The sequence below is a fragment of the Lemur catta genome, chromosome 13, assembly GCF_020740605.2.
Source record: "Lemur catta isolate mLemCat1 chromosome 13, mLemCat1.pri, whole genome shotgun sequence".
Classification (NCBI taxonomy): domain Eukaryota; kingdom Metazoa; phylum Chordata; class Mammalia; order Primates; family Lemuridae; genus Lemur; species Lemur catta.
The window spans coordinates 67,569,254-67,590,119 of NC_059140.1; the positions used below are offsets into that span (position 1 = coordinate 67,569,254).

The following is a 20,866-nucleotide window of genomic DNA, read 5'->3' on the forward strand; positions in this document are numbered from 1 at the left end:
AAAATGTAGGAGCTGAATTTGTATGCCAAATGTTGTGAACGATGGATATATTGTATCAAAACACAGTCGATTTCATGAGGGGGGACTTTAAAACTTGTTTTGAAAGCAAATGGTCCCTGCGCCAGCATCCTGCCCTCCTCTAGCTATGAAAAAATCAGAGATTATACCATGAGTTTCAAAACAAGCAAGTATCCTTCAAGTCATGAGACAAAAAGCCCAACAGCTGCTTGAATGTAAAACCCACTGCTTACAGAGAGGGAGAGAGATGGCACTGAAGGTGACACTTGTTTCTGGAGGCCGTCCTCTCCACACAAGCCGCAGCAGCTTCCTGTTAGGTGGGAAGGGAACCTCGGGTGCCTTTCAGGCTGGAGAAGAACCATACCCAAAGACAGCAGCTCCCTGCGATGCTTTTACTCATCAAGAGAAATTTATATGCACATAAAAATACAGACACCCACACATATTTAAATTTTTGAATATTCAGAAATATCTTTCTTCTTTCCAAGCAGGGTCCTAACTCTCCTTCTCTCCTACCATCTGGGTGGGAAGATGGGTTTGGTGCTTTCCGCTGGGTTCCCTGTTGTAACTTTATTCTGTTGTCTTCTGATCTCGCACTTGCTGTCCTGTGCGTTGCATGCAGGATAAAGTCCACGCTCCTAGCTTCTGTTTTAAGCGCTCCCCCCCACCCCATCTCTTTCTATCTCCCTGTATCTGTGTCTGGACTCAAATACAGACACACTGACCTTCTCCCTTCCCCTGACATTCCTTGCCTATTGTTTTTCTAAAAAACTTTCCTCACAAACACTAAAAGCTAATCTTCCTTGGGCACAGTATAGATGGAATATTTAATACTCAGCAGTTCAGTAAGTATTACTAGTTAGTATTGCCTTCTTACAAACAAGGAGACCAAAGCCCAAAGATTGCGGATCACTTATCCAAGACCACGCAGGTGGTGACCGAGTTTGAATCCAGGCCTGCCTGGTTCCCCAGCACATGCTCTTCACCACCACATGGCACGCCCATCGCCTTTGGTGCATGTTCTGCCCTTACATCAAGAATTTGCTTCCCCTTTTATCCAGCAAACCAAGTCCTGCCTTTCCCCTGCACCCCCATTCCAGGTCAGGTCTGTCTTACTCTGAGCATGCCGCCCTCTTGGTTTCGTGTCTCAGCCTTCCGCACGTGCGTTGCAGGCCTGTTGGAGGCAGGAAGAACTTCATGCTGCTTTGTTGTTTCCAGAGTACCTAGTATACAGTAGGGGCTCCATAAATACTTGTTGAATGAAAATTACATTGATCGGTATGGATTTGGGTGAATTAAAAGATCCTGATTTATGTTACTGAAATGTGAATGGAAATAAATTAATGTCTGAAACTGTCAGTAGATTGAAATAGTTTACGTTAGACTCACTTCAGCGAGGCTTTGCTCAGCTTCTTGACTAATTTGGGTGGATTTTTCGTGATAAAAACGAAGGTAAAAGTTCATCTTTGGTTTGCATTCCAGTACAAACACCCGACTCAGAGTCGTATGAGATCCTTCCTCGTTGGTGCCCCCCACTGCAAAAGCTGTGTTCTGGCACTGGCGTGGGCAGAACAAGACGTGTTCTGTTCCGTTCCCGATTCTCTGAATGGGCCTTTTGGAATATAGTCAGGTGTATGTATAATTAAACAATTAAATAACCCAACCTAGAAAACTCTCTTAAGGAAAATACATTTTATTTTAAAATTGGCTTGCTACTTCTAGGTTGATTTATAGCTACTTGGAGGACTAAAATGGTTATCCAATATATTGGTGTCTGTCTTCATAAATTATTATATTTTATAGAAATGTATGATAGACTTTAAAAATAATTAAAATGTAAAACTTCTTTTAGGGGTGGTCGGTCTCACTGAAGAATGTTTTAAACTTTGTTCAGTCACTAACAGTTCTAAATCATTCATTAGAATCATGATTGGGTTGTCAGAATTTGACTAAATTACTTTTCTCAGTAATAAAAATAAAATAAATTGAAATACTGAAAAGACTACATGTTGGTTCAGGCAGAAACGGTCTTTGAGAGGAGCCAAAGTGATGTGCTAGACTGATCTTACTGCTCATCTCATAGTAAAGTATGCGAGACAGTGGAGCTGACAGTCTCTTAAGGAAAACTTTGCATTTTGTTCTAGAATATCATGAATTTCTGGAAGAATTTTCTAGTATGCTTGAAATCATCAGCATTCTTTACATTTATAAAATGTCTGTGTTTTCCAAACATGTTCTTACTTAATCTTCACGGCACACCTTTGGGTTATGTGGTTCTGAGGCACCAGGGCATCATGCAACTCGGATTCTCATGTGGAGTTCATAGCCTAAGTTGGTCACAGACATACACACCCTGCCTTCTGGTATTCTTTCTACTGAGCATGTTGGCAAATATATAAATTTAAGAAACATGGAGAAAAGGCACCCCTGAGTACACTAATGGATATGCTGTGATGGAAAACTATAGCCACAGTTCAGAGCATCCTTGGATATAGAAGCTTGGAAGAGATAAAAACCATTTGTACTTGTGTGCAAGATTCCAGACACAATAATTGCTATTCAGTTCCCTTTTGGAGGAAATTCAAAGTAATTAACACTGAAAACAATGGGAACTAAAATTCCAAAGAGGAGTGTAAGGTGTACCATCCGTAATTATTGGCTCATGAGAGAAGTTCTAATTTACCATTGGTTTGAATTATCCTAAGAAATGGTTCATTTGATCATCCATTCATTTTTCCTTTGCTAGTTTCTAAGTATTTAAGATAGAGCAAACAGAATTCTCTGTTGTTTTTCAACCCCAAACAACAAATATGTATTGTGTGGAGCCCGTGCATTTTAAAAGATCACCACCTCCCTCAAAATGGTATTTGTAACTTCCAGAGGCCACTGTGGGATTTTTGTCTTTGAAGATTTATAAAGATAGTCTTGTACTCTTAATTTGTGACTATGAAATTGTCCATGTTTCCAAAAAAGACATACTGCAGCATTAAAGTACAAAGGAAAGTTTAATATAAGGAAAAATTCTCCAGACAATAAGGTTTGTTTAGTCATTCGAGTGAGGACCTCCAGGTGGTGGTTCAGGGTTCCTTTTTGTCCTACCTGACATTCTCTCTCCTCTCGGGAGCCCCAAGAATTCATAGTGGGATGTCCCCAGGTCTTCTAAATTGTGGTTCCAGGACAGACTCACTTTGGAGACTTGCAGAATCCCCTTAGCCTGGAATAATCTTGGGAAAGCAATTCTTCCTGGGCTGGCCTGCCTAGACCTGAGACCAGATTTTAGCTGCAAGTCCTGTGGGCATCACTGACACAGATGTGCTACCTTCTGGCAGAGTGCCAGTGACTGCATGGGGATACAGAGGCCACTTCTCTGGCTGCTTTTCTGTTTGGTGGATGCCAGGTTTTCAAAGGAGGTGAAAATGCTGCTCACAGCATTAGGTGCTTCCCTTGGTCTTACAAATAAGCAGTGTCACTCGTGTTAGGTCTGTGCTGATGGGGAAGCGTGGCTTTAGGGTGGACGAATTGTGGAGGGCCTTGAGGGGTCATGGAATCTGGGCTTTTGGGTAATGTCATGAAAGCAGCATTACTGAAACATGTATTGGAGTTCTTTTGGCTTAGCTGAACACACCTGGGCTTCTGGTGGTGCCGAGGGAGCAGCAACTCGTGAGGGTGTCCATACATCTTTGTTCAGTGTTGTTCTGAAGGACGGTGTAGAGAGCAGGGCTGTTAACAGCACACCTGCTGTGTCTGAGTAGAACTGTGGTCTCCTTACTGATGTGGGTCCCTGATACCTGTGGGAAGCTTAGGAACAGCGCTGGCTTGGGCTCAGTCTCCCATGGTAGGGGAAATTTTACTTTGGGGGAAATAATTCTGGGCCCACATAGTTTTGGTAGTATTGGGTCAGCCAGTCACTTTTGAGAGCTATTTGATTTGGGACAAGCTCTTAATAAGTTTGGAGATGTGGCCCCTAAACAATATATATACTCAGCAGTCACAAGTCATTGTTGCTTTAGGCTTCCTGGGCAGAATAATGAGCAAGTTAGCTTCAAGATTCTATATAAACCGTACAGGAAAACCCTACATTGCAAATCACATGTAATTCAGAGTGTTATACTTTATTGCAATTTGCTGCTCTTTTTATAATCAAGATTATCATATCTGGGTCCTAAAATAGGGGGGAAAACCCACGTAAACCTAGACTTTGTATTAATACTTTAATTCTTTTTACTAAGAGTTAGCAGTTCTTAGTATGTAGACATCCAATGGATTAATTCTTCTCTAGCTTTTCCATATAATAAACATTTAGAATAAAAGCAATTCTAGACAGTACATGGGTAGAAAATTGTTCTAGAGATTTTAATCTGTCAAAGTTTCAGCATATTTGCCCCTGAATTTATATTCATAAAGTTTTTCATTGGCTTTTATAAACAATTTGGGCATACACCTTGCATATACATTTACCTAACACGAATAGGATTAATGGGATCATCACTATAACTGACAGAATACTCTAAGATTCACTTTAGTCCTTTAACATTTTAGAAAACATTAAAATTGATCCAAGTATTGATATGGTTATGCTTCATTTTGTGCCTAATTTAATTTCTTCGTCAGAGGAGAAGAGATCCTAATATGTTCCTCGTTTTTGGTTTTTATTTTGTTTCGCCTAATTCTTCTGGTAGCCAAATAGATAAGGTAAGTTAATTGCATTGTAATGCTGTGTGTTTATAGAACCGTTGCAGGTTAGAAAAATTGTGTGGCCTATAAAGTAGACCCAGATTTTCATTAGGAAACAGAATCACTTTAGCAACAAATGAGTTTCCTCTTAATATTCTCCCATGGTGGGGCCCTGTGTGTCTCAGGCAGTCATCAGGCAAGAACAGCAAAAAGAGTTCGTATAATGGGAAGTTAATTAAATTGAAGTTTCAGAAAGGTTCCTTTAGGTCATGAGCGGGCAGGGTAGAGGAGTTGTGGCGACATGTCCCTTGTGGACATGGCAGTACCTGGTCTCCGTGCCTCACTGGGGAGGAGGTGATGAGTGGGTTAGAGGGTCGCCAGGGATGCCTGCACGCTGCGCTGAAAATAATTGATCCCAGGGGAAGCGAGCTCCACTTTGAAATACTTGGTAGCCCACAGATCCCTTTAAAAAAGGCATTTAAAAGAATTTTAGCTAAATGAAATTTAGTCTCTGAATATCTACCACGGGGACCTTATTAGCCAGGGTTGATGACACGCATTTGAGAGTTGGTCTGTTGCTTATGTGGCAGTGTTAGGTCCAAGTGTATGACAGGGGGAGGTAGTTTCTGTTTTCCAGGCTTTGCTTAAATGGATCCGTCCACATTTAGCACCTTACACGGAGGCTGTAGAAGGAAAGTGATTAAGGTACATGCCTCACGATATGGAGCAGAAGGGAAGATGCTTGCATCTAAGGGAACGGCTTGTTTCAGCCTCACCTGCATTGTTTATAGCTTTGTCTTTTGGGATGCTTCATTTCTTTTTTTTTTTTTTATTTCAGCATATTGTGGGGGTACAAAAGTTTAGGTTACATATATTGCCCTTGCCCCCCCTCCCATCAGAGCTTCAAGTGTGTCCATCCCCCAGACGGTGCGCATCGCACTCATTATGTGTGTATACACCCATCCCCTCCCCAACCCACATCTGCCCCACACCCGATTAATGTTATTCCTGAATGTGCTCCTAGGTGACGATCAGTGAACCAATTAGATGGTGAGAACATGTGGTGCTTATTTTTCCATCCTTGGGATACTTGACTTAGTAGAATGGGTTCCAGCTCTATCCAGGAAAATACAAGAGGACTTCGTTTCCGATAGTGCGTGGAACACAGGGCATTGAGTGGTATAGGGGACTTCCATCTTCATTTTCCGAAAGTTAAGGGCTTTGCCCTTCCTTTCACAAAACTGTAGCTTCCTTTGAAACAGGGTTTTCTGGTGGGACACAGTTAAATTTTACGGTAAAGTGGGGAAGTGCTGTGCGTCTTCTTTTTTTAATCACTACCTTCTGAGAAGCAAAGGCTTGGTGTACTTTAAGTACATTTTCTGTTCTATCCCTGAAGGTTTTTTCTTAAATCCTCACATTACGAGGTTATTGGTTGAAACGTTACTCTGAAATATTTAGGCTTTTGGCTCATAAAGAGCAGGCAAACCATGGCGTCCTCCATTTCTGTGTCGCAGAGCTTCCTGCTCCTGGACCTGTAGGCTCGTGGTGCCTCTGCCTGGCTTCTTCCTTGCTCAGGACCAGGGTTCCCTTCGTCTGCACCTCCCTCTTCACTGAACATTGGTCTGCAGTGTGTTCTTGAACTCCTCGGCTCTTGGGGGCTCTTCCAGAGTTTGCTCTCCATAGAGCCAATGCTTGTGTGTGCCTGGTGTTTGAGAAGAGGAGAGAGAGCATCTTCCTGATAATCGCCATCCTGGATATAATCCGCCCTGAGTCACTGCTGCGTCCCCCCAGCTTCAGCAGCCTCATGCACCCTCGCGTGCTCTGACACGGGTCACCAAAAAAGCCAACAGAATACGCTAGTTAATCATCTTAAGGGGTATAAAATGCGGTTTTTCTGCCAGTGGAGGATTGCAGCTCAGTTGTGAGGCCAGGAAACAAGCCTGAGGAAGGCCGGCTGCCCGTGAAGCAGGAGGGTTGTGATGAGTGACTTTAACCAAGCTGTAACCGTTCATGATGGCGTCAGCATTCCTGTTTATGTTTTCTTTTACTTCCTGTAACAAAATGGCCAGTGTTCATTGCTTTGACTTCGTGTTGGGGGATGCGCTAAGCACCTTGCCTGCACCTTATACCATCCAGTCCCTCACAGTCCTCTGTGATGCTCACGCCTGGTTTGCAGAAGCAGCAGCTGAGGCTTTGTGAGAGGGACTCAGACTGGCCGGCCAGTAACTCTGCCTCCAGAGCTGGCACCCTGGGTTCTGCCTCACTGCACACCTCCCAAATCCACGAAGCGTCTCAGGACACCTTTGAGTTCTTACATTTGTCTTTTGGGTACAGTTTTGCATGAGAGCATAATCTCCCGTGTTCTTTTCTCAGTGGAGGCTGCTTTAATGTGGTCATATTTTCCTAACTTTGGAACGGTTTGCCTCAGAGATAAAGTTGTGTAGGGCTAAATGTGTGTGTACAGTGGTTTGAGACTCTATAGCGAAGGATTGGCCAGGGTGGGTGGGGGGAGGGGAGAACATTGCATGTTCTTGGTACTTGTTTTACATTTCTTTTAGGACTGAAGCCCCCTGTGGTTCTCCTTTCTGTAAGTGAACACCCATAAGCTTTACATCTGCATTTTAATCTCTCTGAACTCTGTTTTCCCTAACACAAAGCAGGGGTTTTAGGCCAGATGATCCTTGCAATACTTGCCAGTTTGGGGAGGCTTCAGGTCTCTGTCGACAGCCCTGGGGTCGTGGAGAAGCAGTGAGACCTCAGTGCACACTGAGGGCAGGGGCGGGGGGAGGTGTGGAGTGTTCTTTGGGATGTTCAGGCGAGAAGGAAACAGTTCTGCCAGTTCTGGGAAGTGAAATCGGCCTTATGGAAGGGCCTTAGGTACATAGATGAGCTATTCTTAGCAGACCTTGTGTTGCAACACCTTTTCAAGTTGATTTACGTTCTGTCTCTTGATAACGTGTGTCTATTGACATCTCTTGTGAGAAGAACGACTGGCAAAAGGTCACGTGTTTTCCTTGTGTTTGCTAGCAAAATGGATTATTTTTAAAAGTTGTTGTTTTATTAGCAACTCTACTGGGAGCTCTGTGTTGAATAGAGATTTTCCTATTTTCTGTTGAGTTTGTTTTCACTTGTGGACGTGCAGGAAGAGATGGTGTGAAAGGGAGGGAGGAGGAGGAGGGAACAAAGGCCACACTGGGAGTCTGTGCAATTTGCACGCCTTGAGAAAGTTCACAGAAATTAGATACAGTGCTTTGGAAAAATCTAGTTTGTCTAGCATTTTGAAAGAATTTCTAGAATTTCTGGAACAACGAGTTCTTTTTGTCATGTGTTCCAGTTTCTTAGCGTGAAGCGCTTTTTGTTGGATTTGGTGGCTTTTGCTCACACCCACACACAGGGCGGCGGACCGTTCTAGGCAGCTGGGGGTTGGGGGTCTCTGGGGACCTTTCCGTCTTCCCTACGAGTCCCCACAGTCTCTTCCACAGGGTTTCCTCCGACGATGCTCACGTCTGAAATTCGCACCTCAGCTGCTAGGGTTTCCTGCCACAAAGAGGAACCCACTGGAATAAAAGCAAATCATGGTGTGTAAGTTTATCACCTGTTAAGGCAGAAAATGAGTCTTGTAAACTAGTACACAGAATTGTCTCTGCTCCTTCAAGGTGTGCATATGTGACCTCAGGCTTCAGTGTCTTCCTCTGATTCTTCTCAACAGTGGATAAGCCACGGAGGTGGTTTTCCAGCCAGTCAATGGTGTTGCAGCTAGAGTCACCAAGCTTTGCTTTGAGCTCTAACTGGACACGGCATTTTCTGAGTCTCAGTTTCCCCATTTCTAAAATGATGTCAATAATATTTATTTTATAGGATGGAATGAGATGTATGGATACTAGTAAACTATAAAACAAAACACATGTAGAATGTACCAAGGCCAGGGGTTCATGAGCAGCATGTATTCGCTTAAGTTGCTGGTTAAACACAAAGAGCCGGGTACTCTTGGAAGCGGCAAGCAGAAGGGAACGTGGAATGCAGCAGTGATGGGGCGACCTGCTGACAGCTGGTGGTCTCCACGCAGGCCGAGGGCCAGATGCGCATGTCAGAAGGCAGAGTGTCCAGGGAAGCCCAGGGCAAAGAGAAGTGGCCGGAAACGAGGTGAGGTTCGGCTCTCAGGAGGCCGGGAGTTGCAGGCAAGAGGCCAGGACCAGGCGCAAAGAGTTTTCTAGACTCGACTCAGGGCTAGTTCCTGTTCCCTAGATTGTCTTTATTGGGGCCTCCAAGCTCTTGGAAGTCTACTGCAATAGACTAGTGGTCTCTAAATGGGATTTTTAAAAATCACATACCCTTTTTGATACTGCGTGTATTCGTTTATACAATTCAAATTTATTTGTGTACATTATATAACACATTTACAAATATGAATTTTCAAAGAATGAGATAAAAAATTTAAATGAAAGTTGTAAAGATTTCCTCCTGCACTTCAAGGGCTGATGATTGCTTTCGACAGTGGGACCAGGTGCATCCAAGGGAGGGGACATATCAAATGACCCTGTCCCTTGCCCTAGGAGGTCTCAGGGCCAGCCTTAGCGCCTGACTTCTTCCAGCCACAGAGTGGAACAGGGAAGGTGGCAGAACAGGGGTGCTCGATTGCCACGGAGACTCCAGTCCATGGTCCATTGAAGTAGCCCTGCTCTGACCCTGCCACTGCTTTTTTTTTTTTCTTTCCCCAAATACCTATATCGTAGAAGCAAGCGCCACTGTTTCTCACACTGTCCGTGCCCAGAGCCCTGAGACCCCTCACCCCTCACAGCACATGTGTGATGCCCACACACAGCTCAGCAGCAGTGCCGCGGAAAGACTCAAGGACTCTAGTGGCGCTGACTGGCAAGTGCACTGACAGTCTGGCCTTAGTATTTGAGTCTAGTTCTGAGGCCAGATCTAGTGTGTAGAGAAAATGCCATGACTGTTTCCCCCAAACCAGTCAGTTTTCCCAGTAACTAACGTGTAAGGCTTCATGTTAGTGGGAATAGCATGAGATGTGATTATAAAGAAATGAGATAAATGTTTATGATATGGAAAAGTCTGTAAAACACAGGCTGTTTTATAGATGGTGTTATCCCGGTAGTGACAACAGTACATCAACTAATAATAATTGAGGTGAGCATTTTACATGTATTATCTCATTGAATCTACACAGCAGCCCCGTAAGTGTAGGAAGTGTTAATCCATTCAGCAGATACTTGCATCCTCCCGGTGTTGGTGCTGTGAGGAAAATGTGCAAGAAGACAGACGAGGTCCCTGCGCTCACCTGGGCAGCTTGCTGTGTAGTGAGGAGCCCAGCACACCCGCAGGGACCTGACACAACAGAATCATAAACTGCAGTGAGTAAAAAGGTCCCACATTAGAGCTGCAAGATGGGATGGGATTATCAAGAAATGCTTCTGGAGTGGACAGTTGCGCTGAGACTGAGGCTGTGGGGATGGTGGTGACCTTTGGCTGGAAAAGGTCCAGGCTCCTGGACAGTCCTGTGTGGGTCATTTTCTGTCCTGTTCAGTGGCTCTTTATGTGGACTTGTTCTTTCCCCAGGTAGATCACAGACTTCCAGAGGGCAGGCTCTGTGTCTAATTCCTTCATGCGTCCTTTGCACAAAATAGGCTTCAATAAATGCTAGTTGGCATGAATTGGTACATGATGGATAAAAGGTGTGTAGTGTGTAAGGCCTCACATTTTCCCTCTAACATTTTTGGATGCCAATCAACAAATGTTTGTTGGCTATATCTTGTGTGCAGAGCATCCTTTAGTGGCTGTGAGATTAGAAATTAAAAACAAGCTTGGCTCCCTTGCCCTGTAAGTCATAATCTGGTCCATAGAGCACAGAGAACGCCTAAGAACAGCCAGCAGAGCAGGCTGAACAAGCAAGTACACCGTGTTGGCTGCCTCCCCTCCCCGTCTGAGCTCATCGGGGCAGGCTCCCCAAGAAGAACGAGCTGCACTGTTTGGGGCGCCCAGGCGAGCAGATGGCAGAGGGGGTGTGCACAGAGGCTTTCGAGTGGGCCTGCGGAGAATCTCCACGGCAGCAGGAAGCCTGGGCTGCGGAGAAATACAGCTAGTGGAGAGATTGGCTCCAGATTGGCTGACTTGTCTTTTTCTCTAACGACATCACGCAGAAATGCAGGATTTGGGCAAGTGCTAGTGCATGAGCCTCTGTCCCCACACCCTGAGAGTTCAAGAAGGTCGTATCAGAGCCCGGACGGTGGTGTGTGGCTCTGCTGCGGAGTCCCACGGGCGAGCTGCGCGTGCTCCCAGCCCCGGCGGCGTCTGCAGGGGAGTGCACACACATCATCGTCAACAGCAACACGCACTTTTACAAGATTTACCTCTTCAAACCCTGCCCCTTAGAGATCGTAGCTTCTTAATGTCCTGCTGGCTGTGTGAAAAACAGGAATTTATGTAACAAGCCCTGCACAGCAAACCTTTTCCTGTTCGGAAAAAATTTTTTTAATTGTTGGCAAAGTTAGGAGACAGCTCTGTTACTCAAAGAGCGACCTGAAATGTCCTCTTAGAAAAAATATGTGATATGATGTTTTGATAAGTAAGGGATTGCTGTGGCTTTTTTTTTTGAAGTCTAAGTAGTGAATGAGTGTACGTCCCACCCGACTTAGTAAATGCTTGCTTCTTTAGCTTTTTAAAGATTTGATGATTATGTCTTCTTCGGTCTTGTTAAGAATGTCCCCCGGCTGTACCTGCCAGGGATCCAACAGAGTCGTCGTGGATGTTGTAGAACGGCACCCCTCTCTCCCCAAGACAATGCAGACAGCCAGGAAGCTACTATCTGGGAAGATCTTTCTTCCCCCTTTATCATTAACTAAATGTGACAGGGACAGGAGTCAAGCTTCCTCTCCTCCAGAGATTTCGTCACCGCTTATCTGTGTGTCTATTGTGTTCAAGGAACAAAACTGTCATGATGGAATATTGTGCAAATGCCCAGACTTCCAGCATGTGGACAATGTTGCGGTCAGAGTGCTGGGCTGCATTCTAGCCCTACCCCTGGGGCAGGACTGCTGCTTTTAAGGAGGAATTGAGAGCTCAGTGTGCTGCTGTTTGTGGGCACAGGGGACGAGGCTGTGGCTCCATGAGAGCCCGTGCGTGTGCTTAGGGCCTGCCCGTAGGATCTTGGGAATCTTAAGGAGTGAAGACGTGGGAGGGAAATGTCCTCAGGCTCTTTTAGGGATTCTTGTGTGGAGTTCAAGCCCCCGAGTCTTCCTCACAGCATGTCTTGAGTGGGGGATAGATCACAGATGGAGAGGAGGAGAGGGAGGGAGAGTCTTGGGACCAGGAGATGGTCACTGCCACGAGCTCACACACCTGCCCAGCGTCCAGCTGGGGTTCACCGTGTCTGACCCACATTCCCTGAGTGCCCTGGAAGAAGGGCTTGTCATGCAGCTGCTGTGTTGCAATCCTTGGGCGGAGTGTAGCACAGAGGGTCAGAGGGCCATTTGGAGTGTGGATTTCTGAGTCTCTGACTGTTGGGCCTTACTCTGACTTTTTTGTCTGCTTTTAGAAAGTGGGATTCCCCTCCCACCTCCATTGTGTTTTCTCCCTCCTTTTAGTGAGAAGAGACTTGAGCTCTGGTTCGTGTTAGAGCCAGGCCTCATCCTGCCGTGCAGAGGCTCTGCTCTGGCGCAGGGATTGGCACTCGGGCCTCTGTGTCCCATGTTGATGGCATGAGGATGTGGGCACTGTGGCTGCATCTCCGGGTGACCACAGATCCAGCCAGAGCCTTTTTGTGGTTGAGAGGGGCCGCAGGGAGGCAGGGTGCTCGGTCAGCTGAGCCTGGCACCCAGTTAGCAGAGGAGGCCAAGGAAGTGGGGCGGGGGCGGGGGCTGTGCAGCAGCCCTGCTTCCGGGGGTCCAGGGCACCCACAATGTCACTCCTGGGACCAGGCCTGTGAGGATAGGCTGCTGAATGGACAAAGTGCAGTCACTGTGTGCCCTGTACCGTGCTGGGGACACAGAGCTCTACATGGCCCCTCCTTCTGAGGAGCTCGCAGCGCCCCCCTTTTCCTTGCCCACATGTGTCCCGCAGGCCCTCCTGAGTGAGTAGGTGAGTCAAACTGGGGCTATTGCGTCTGCATCCTGGCTCTGGTGTTTGTGCCGAAGCTGGTACGGCCGTCTCTGTCTCCTTACCTTACATACGCCGTTGCGGGGTTGTGTGTGAATACCTCTGAGCGCCTACCCACACCACACTGAATAGGGACACAGGACGTAGAATGGTGGCATCCCGTGTCCCCAAAGTTGGAGTCTAGTAACTTCCTCCTGGTGACTGCTTATGATACACCAGGCACTGCTGAGCATGTTTGTGTATCTTGTGTACTCCATGTAACAACGCTGTCAGGTGCTGTTATTTATCCATGTTTTACAGATGAGGGATATAGGGGCGCATAGTGGGGTAAGCAGCTCCCCAAGGCCATGTAGGTAGTAAGTAGCAGAGCCACTTAAAGTGCTCCAAAAAAGAGGGGGGGCAGGGGTTGGTTTTCTTTACTAATTGGTATAGGGATATACGTGGCACAATGAGCCATAAAGCTGTACTTACTTGAATTCTGGAGCTCTTTGCATTCTCTGCCGTTTCCTCCCCTCCCACGTTGTGGTCTTGGACAGAGTGTGCCCCCTGATGCGATGCCATGGGGCTGGCCGGTGGGGGTAGGGTGGCAGCCGGGGATACTACCTGAATTTAAGTTTTGAGGCGGGGCGGTCAGCTTTCTCAAATAAAACCAGTGATTGTGTTTTTCTTATATTCACTTATGTTTGCTTAATGGGCTTTAAAAAGTGTAAATGAATCTAGGTCTTACTCGTTTTGCAGCTCTTAATTCTTGACTAGGAATATATCCTGCTTCATCTTTTTCTTTTCTATAATCATGTACGCCCAGTAATATAAAAGTTTTCACTTTATATAAACGGCATGTTCAATCTGAAGAGAATGGGCTGTAGTTTTAGGGGCAGTAGAATGGAAAGAGTTTTTGATAGCACTTTGATACGGAGTACTGTCTGCATTGTAGCTAAGCAAAATCTGAGTGGTTTTAAAGCCAGTTCCTGTAATTTCCCCCATAAAATACTACAGTTGCATAAAAAAAAGTGTTTACAGTAATGCTTATTTAATTTTGTCCCCCCATTAAATTAAGATACAGATACTCTTTAAGATAAGATACTATTTTTTTCTGTGCCATTTGAGGTCTTTTTTAATGGGTTCAGAGCCATTATGACTGTTCAGATTGAAATCTGTACTGTCAACTCTTAAAATTTTATGTGTCTTTCATGTAATACATGTTGAATAGTAAGTTTTCCAGTTGGAATATTGTACTTCTAACACGGTGTTTTGCTTTACAGAATTCAATTCGTCATAATCTGTCCCTGCACAGCAAGTTCATTCGCGTGCAGAATGAAGGAACTGGAAAAAGTTCTTGGTGGATGCTCAATCCAGAGGGCGGCAAGAGTGGGAAGTCCCCCAGGAGAAGAGCTGCATCTATGGACAACAACAGCAAATTTGCCAAGAGCCGAAGCCGGGCTGCCAAGAAGAAAGCATCCCTCCAGTCTGGCCAGGAGGGTGCTGGGGACAGCCCTGGATCTCAGTTTTCCAAGTGGCCTGCGAGCCCTGGCTCTCACAGCAATGATGACTTTGATAACTGGAGTACATTTCGCCCTCGAACCAGCTCAAATGCTAGTACTATTAGCGGGAGACTTTCCCCCATCATGACCGAACAGGACGATCTCGGCGATGGGGATGTGCATTCTATGGTGTACCCACCCTCTGCCTCAAAGATGGCCTCTACGCTACCCAGTCTGTCTGAGATAAGCAACCCTGAAAACATGGAGAACCTTTTGGATAATCTGAACCTTCTCTCATCACCAACATCATTAACTGTTTCGACCCAGTCTTCACCTGGCACCATGATGCAGCAGACACCATGCTACTCGTTTGCACCGCCAAACACCAGTCTGAATTCACCCAGCTCCAACTACCAAAAATATACATACGGCCAGTCCAGCATGAGCCCTATGCCCCAGATGCCTATGCAAACACTGCAGGACAACAAATCAAGTTATGGAGGTATGAATCAGTATAACTGTGCACCAGGACTCTTGAAGGAGTTGCTTACTTCTGATTCTCCTCCCCATAATGACATTATGACTTCAGTCGATGCTGGGGTAGCCCAGCCCAGCAGCCGGGTTCTGGGCCAGAATGTGATGATGGGCGCTAATTCTGTCATGTCAACCTACGGCAGCCAGGCATCTCATAACAAAATGATGACTCCCAGCTCGCATACCCACCCCGGACACGCTCAGCAACCGTCTGCGGTTAACGGGCGTGCCCTGCCCCATGCGGTGAACACCATGCCTCACACCTCGGGCCTGAACCGCCTGACCCCAGTGAAGACATCTTTACAAGTGCCTCTGCCCCATCCCATGCAGATGAACGCCCTGGGGGGCTACTCTGCGGTGAGCAGCTGCAACGGCTACGGCAGGATGGGCCTTCTCCACCAGGAGAAGCTCCCAAGTGACTTGGACGGCATGTTCATCGAGCGCTTGGACTGTGACATGGAGTCCATCATTCGGAATGACCTCATGGATGGAGATACATTGGATTTTAACTTTGACAATGTGTTGCCCAACCAAAGCTTCCCACACAGCGTCAAGACGACGACACATAGCTGGGTGTCAGGCTAAGAGTTAGTGAGCAGGTAAGTTCACTCCAATGTCAAAAGACCTTTTGAAAAATAGGGCTTAAAAGAGGAACACAGTAACTTGCCATGCATCTTGCATAGTTAGGACTTCTTTGATACCAACTAACTGCCCCTTGCAGAGAGGCATCTTTTGTGCATTCTCAAGCCTTTTTGCGGCTCATCAGTTTTCCTTTTGAGCTTAAAAGAAAGCTTCCTTTAACTGGTTTAAAGACTTTCTTTTGACAGTTAGATGGCTTCATCTTTTTAGTAGCTTTTCAATAAATGAATATATTTGATACAAATCAAATGCTGAAGGGTTTTTGTAAAGTGGAACTTTTCCCCATTGAATGATTTGAGAGCTGTTTTGAGAAAGCTCTAGCTTTTTGCCACTAAGTTTGTCTGTCACTCCAGTATGTTAAGTTGAATTGATTTTAATTCAGCTATATTTTCATTGTGTCTGTGTATGTGTGTTGTGTGTGTATTTTATTTTTTCCTAGGCTACACCTAAAAGTACTTCAGATTGTCTGACAGCAGGAACTGAGAGAAGCAGTCCAAAGATGTCCTTCACCTCCCCCTTTTACTTTTCTTCATTTAAAAAAAAAAAGGCAAGAAAAAAAAACCTCCCTTTTTTTCCTTTCGTCAGACTTGGCAGCGAAGACATTTTTCCTGTACAGGATGTTTGCCCGATGTTTGCAGGTTATGTGCTGCTGTAGATAAGGACTGTGCCATTGGAAATTTCGTTACAATGAAGTGCCAAACTCACTACACCATATAATTGCAGAAAAGACTTTCGGATCCTGGTGTGCTTTCAAGTTTTGTATATATAAGCAGTAGATACAGAATTGTATTTGTGTGTGTTTTTGTTTTTTTTTAAATATCCATTTGGTCCAAGGAAAGTTTATACTCCTTTTGTAATACTGTGATGGTCTCATGTCTTGATAAGTTAAGTTTCTGTTTGTACTACCTGTGTTCTGCTGAACTGACGGATCACAAAGAACGGAGGTTCTCCGTTCTGCACCTCCACTGAACAGCTTCAACCTGTTCACGTTGCCACAGAACTCACATGAGAACCAAGTAGCCTGTTATCAATCTGCTGAATTAATGGACTTGTCAAACTTTTGAAAAACAAAAAAGAGATTAATGCCAGCCTTGTACAGGTCTTTTCTATTTTTTTTCTTTGTTTATTTTGTTATTTGCAAATTTGTACAAACATTTGAATGGTTCTAATTTCCAGATAAATGATTTTTGATGTTATTGTTGAGACTTGAGATCATTTTTGGAATAGATATTGAACTGTAATGTTTTTTCTTAAATCTAGAGTCTACTTTGTTACATAGTCCGCTTGTAAATTTGTGGAATCACAGGTATTTGGGGCAGCATTCATAATTTTCATTTTGTATTTCTAACTGGATTAGTACTAATTTTATACGTGCTTAACTGGTTTGTATACTTTGGGATGCTAATTGGTGATGTTTCCGACTAATCTTAAATCATTGTAATTAGTACTTGCATTTTCAACGTTTCGGGCCGTATTTGGGCAGAAAAGTGATGTATAGTTATGGACACTTTGCGTTTCATATTTAGGAGAACTTAATATGTTTTTATGTGTGTATTTTAAACAAATTTCATCCGCTTCTATTGAACTGTGCGCACCACACAGTGTCAGGTGTTCTGATAGGTGCCCGTGTGTTGCATTGTTACAGTGATTCCTGGGAGGCCTCATCATGTTTGCAGATCAGAAAGGGAGAGCTACAGCTAAAACCATGCTTCTTTGTCAAACTGCGGGTTCTGATCAACCTCACCTGTTTGAGTTTAGCTGCAGCACAAGTTTCCCCTCCCAATCATGTGCTCTTGTTTCGGGCCAGGGGGAGGCTGGTTTTGTAGCTGTGCCCTGAGGAACGATGTCAGCACTCTCTTCGTCCCCATCTCCCTTCTGCCCTGTGGGTTACTCAGCGTACTGTGGAAGTTTAAGTTGAAGGAGGGAATTTACAGTTGGGACTGGAGTGATTTGTAGAATGCTTTGTGTTCGTAAGGACAGATGGCTACCAAATGGAATAAAGCTTGTTTAAAAATTGGGGCAATTAATTTGAAAACCAGCAAACCAGCTGTAAGTTGTGCATTTGAATTTATTTTAAAAGCCTTGGCTTAAGTTAAGAATTTGAAAATTTCTTCAGCCTTTAGCAACCTAGCATATAATTCCAATCATTATGTTTTAATACTTTGCAATTACCTGTAACCGACAGACCAAGTTAATTGGCTTTGTGTCCTATTCAGTCCATTAGTACTTTCAAGTCACGTGGAAGCCCAAGGTCATCACAATAAAGGGAACAGGCGCACAGCAGTGTTCTTCGTGCCTTCTTGAGAAGGCTGTGATTTCTGTGTGCATGGCCCAAATCACACTTGCTTTGTCTTGTATGTTAATGGCATCTCCATTGGCTTGGTTTTCCCTACATGTTTAACAAGAACACAAGTGCGCCTGATAGATTTCCTACAGGAGGCCAGCGCTATTGTAAACTTCCCAGTGTGACTTTTATTTTTTTTGAAAATTCATTGTGCAGCTACCATTCTAACCATCTTCATTGTTGGGCACTCCAAGATATGATGCTGGGTTTAGAAACCTTAGTCCCTCTAAGCAGTGTCCCCTGTGCATGTAATTGAACTTTTTGGTGCCAAAGTACTCATGTTCTCACTTCTGTCACTGTGGACTGTCACTTTCCTCCCATAAGGTTATTGCATCATTACACAGGAGCCTCAGAGCCCCCCGTTCGTTCATTAAAGAGGCAACTACAGCTAAAGTCGCTGTTAAAGTCTTACTGCCTCATAGAGTGATGTTTAGAGAGATGTTTCTTCCTCCTGAGCCTGTGTAAATATCCCCAGCCCCCACCCCCATTTTTTCTTTGTTTTGAAATCTCAACAGGAATCCTAGGTAGCTCTCCCGGTACACTGAAGTCCAGAGAAAAACATCTTGTCTGTCTGGAAAGCAAACATTATTTGGCCTCTGGTGGTTCTTTTTCTGTAAGAATACTGACTTTCTGGAGTAATGAGTGTATCAGTTATTGTACATGATTGCTTTGTGAAATGTGCAAATGATATCACCTATGCAGCCTTGTTTGATTTATTCCTTCTGGTTTGTACTGTTATTAAAAGCATATTGTATTATAGAGCTTATTCAGATATTTTAAATATAAAGATGTATTGTTTCCGTAATATAGATGTATGGAATATATTTAGGTAATAGGTGCATTACTTGGAAAGTTCTGCTTTGACAAACTGACAAAGTCTAAATTAATGAACAGGTGTTGTATCCCAGTGAGCAGTAAATCAGTGAAACATCCCAAGAAGAGGATAAGGACACTTAGAATGGAAACAGTTCTCCAAAGATAAACTATTTGGATTTGTTCAACTGCTGGATATATACTGCCAATAACCCCCTCCTCCACCTTAATATTCTTACATCCAGCTCCTAAGAGTTTTTAATTTATAAGTGATTTTAAATGAGAAGGTCTTTTTAGTTTGGGAGTAATCAGTAAAACAACGCGAGGTGGTTTATACAAACAAAACAGCCTGGCATTGTACGTGGCCCCTCCTTGAGGTGTAGGGCACAGCTGGCAGTGTGGCCAGGGATGGCCACGTAAGTCCCGTCGGGACACAGTCCCACCCGCCCACATTTCACTACCCAAGTTTAATAACAGTGCAGATTCCATGTTCCTGTCCCGATACTCTCTGAGAAGTGCCTGATGATGCTGATGTACTTACAGACACAAGAACAATCTTTGCTATAATTGTATAAAGCCATAAATGTACATAAATTACGTTTAAATGGTTTGGTGTCTTTCTTTTCTAATTGTGTAGAATAAGCTCTTTATTCGGAATTTTGTGTGTGTGTAGCTATCCTTAAGTTAAATCTCATCAGCCACAGTGTCATGGTTTATTCAAAGCTGGTATTTCCTTTGGAGGAAGGGGGAACAGTCCCTCTGGGACCAATCCATAGCCCCCCGAGATAAAGAATAAGCACAATCCCTGGTAACAAACAACCCTGAAGTACTTCATCTCTGGAATGTGTGAAACTGCATCTGGGCCAGTAATTACTAGGCATGTGAAATTGCATGTCAGAACAGACCGTGCTAAAGGTGAAAACACCTGAGGGCAAGTTAGAGTCTGACTAGGAGGTCACAAGGCAGACACTGGATGGTGTGGCTTTCCAGGAGCACATGTGCTGCAGCCACTACTGCCCATTTGCTAAAGGAGGAGGACCAGCCCTCCTTTAAGTGGCTGCAGATCAGAAATTTTTATGTTTGCATTTAAAAATGCCTGAGGAATGAGCTGGGATTAGATGAATGTGGTTAAAATGCATTTTTACTAATAAATCAGTATGAAGTCCAGTCTTTTCTTACTTCTGACCAGGCAAGTGAATGAATGGAGTAGCAAGGAAGTAGGTTATTCTAATGTTTATTGATTTAGACACCAGAAGGTCACTTCACCTTTCACAGTTGTATCATTTTGAGTTTTTTTTTTTAACGCTCTTCCAGCAGTGGAACCCTTTACTTTAAAATACACAGTAGTCAGAAGACCAGTGTGTAGAAGAGAGAAAAGCATCTACTCCCAGATCCTGGGGCTCATGCACAGATGAGTTTGAAAACTGCTGATCTAGTCCAAATGCAGAAAACCGCCTTGATCGTACATACCACCAGCACACACATCAGCTGGCCTTGCATAGCCCTCTTTGCATATACACAAAATCATGCATCTGATGTCATTGCTTGAGACCAGTGTCCAAGTTTTAATTCCTAAGAGGGAGCAACACAGCAGGAAGGTTTCCCTGGGAGGAGCTCAGTGCTTCACTGGTTAAGCCTGGAGAGACTCAACTTCCTAGGACAGTATCTAGGCCCCTGCTGTGACCAGAGATGACAGTAGAATCCGGATGTGTACCTAGGATTTTTTTCTTGACCTGTGAACCAGCCACACTGGAGGACTTTGCCTTGGCTATTGTTTCTCCATGTTTGAGGCGGCCTATAACAAAGATGGTACTAGTTAAACTTATACTGTTGGTGTGAGGTCAGGAAGGTGGAGTGCTGTTCCAAGAGATGTGTCATGCTAAGTGGCAGTCTCTGAAGTGGACACCCTCACATGCACATTGGACCTGGCACCATTTGATAGTGTTCACTGAGCCTGCAGCTGGGCTGTGGCTTCTAAAATGAAAGTATATTCACGGTAGTTTTCTTTATTGTAATTTATTATTTGGGTGTAAAAATTGCTCTCTTGGTAACTTACATACATGGACTATGGGATTTTTTGAGTTTAACTGGAAATAAAATGAATTTCTGATGACGGGGGAAGGGAGGTAGCTGTGTGCTGGGGTGGAGGAAGGAGACAAGCAGGTAGTCCTGGGAGATGGTGGACGATATGTCAGGAACCCAGACATGAAGTGGAGCCGTAGGCCTTAGAAGAAGCTACACAGTGTTTTTGGGC

General features: G+C 44.6%; 1 protein-coding gene across 1 annotated transcript in view; it reads left to right on the forward strand.

The window, feature by feature from the left end:
* FOXO1 (forkhead box O1) overlaps positions 1-19,221 on the forward strand; it is a 97,153-nt gene extending 77,932 nt beyond the window's left edge. Inside the window, exons 2-3 of the mRNA XM_045567212.1 lie at positions 14,064-15,415; positions 15,895-19,221. Coding sequence (XP_045423168.1) covers positions 14,064-15,401 — 1,338 coding nt within the window. The 3' untranslated portion in view covers positions 15,402-15,415; positions 15,895-19,221. The remainder of the gene's footprint in view (positions 1-14,063; positions 15,416-15,894) is intronic.
* The last annotated feature ends 1,645 nt before the right edge of the window (positions 19,222-20,866 follow it).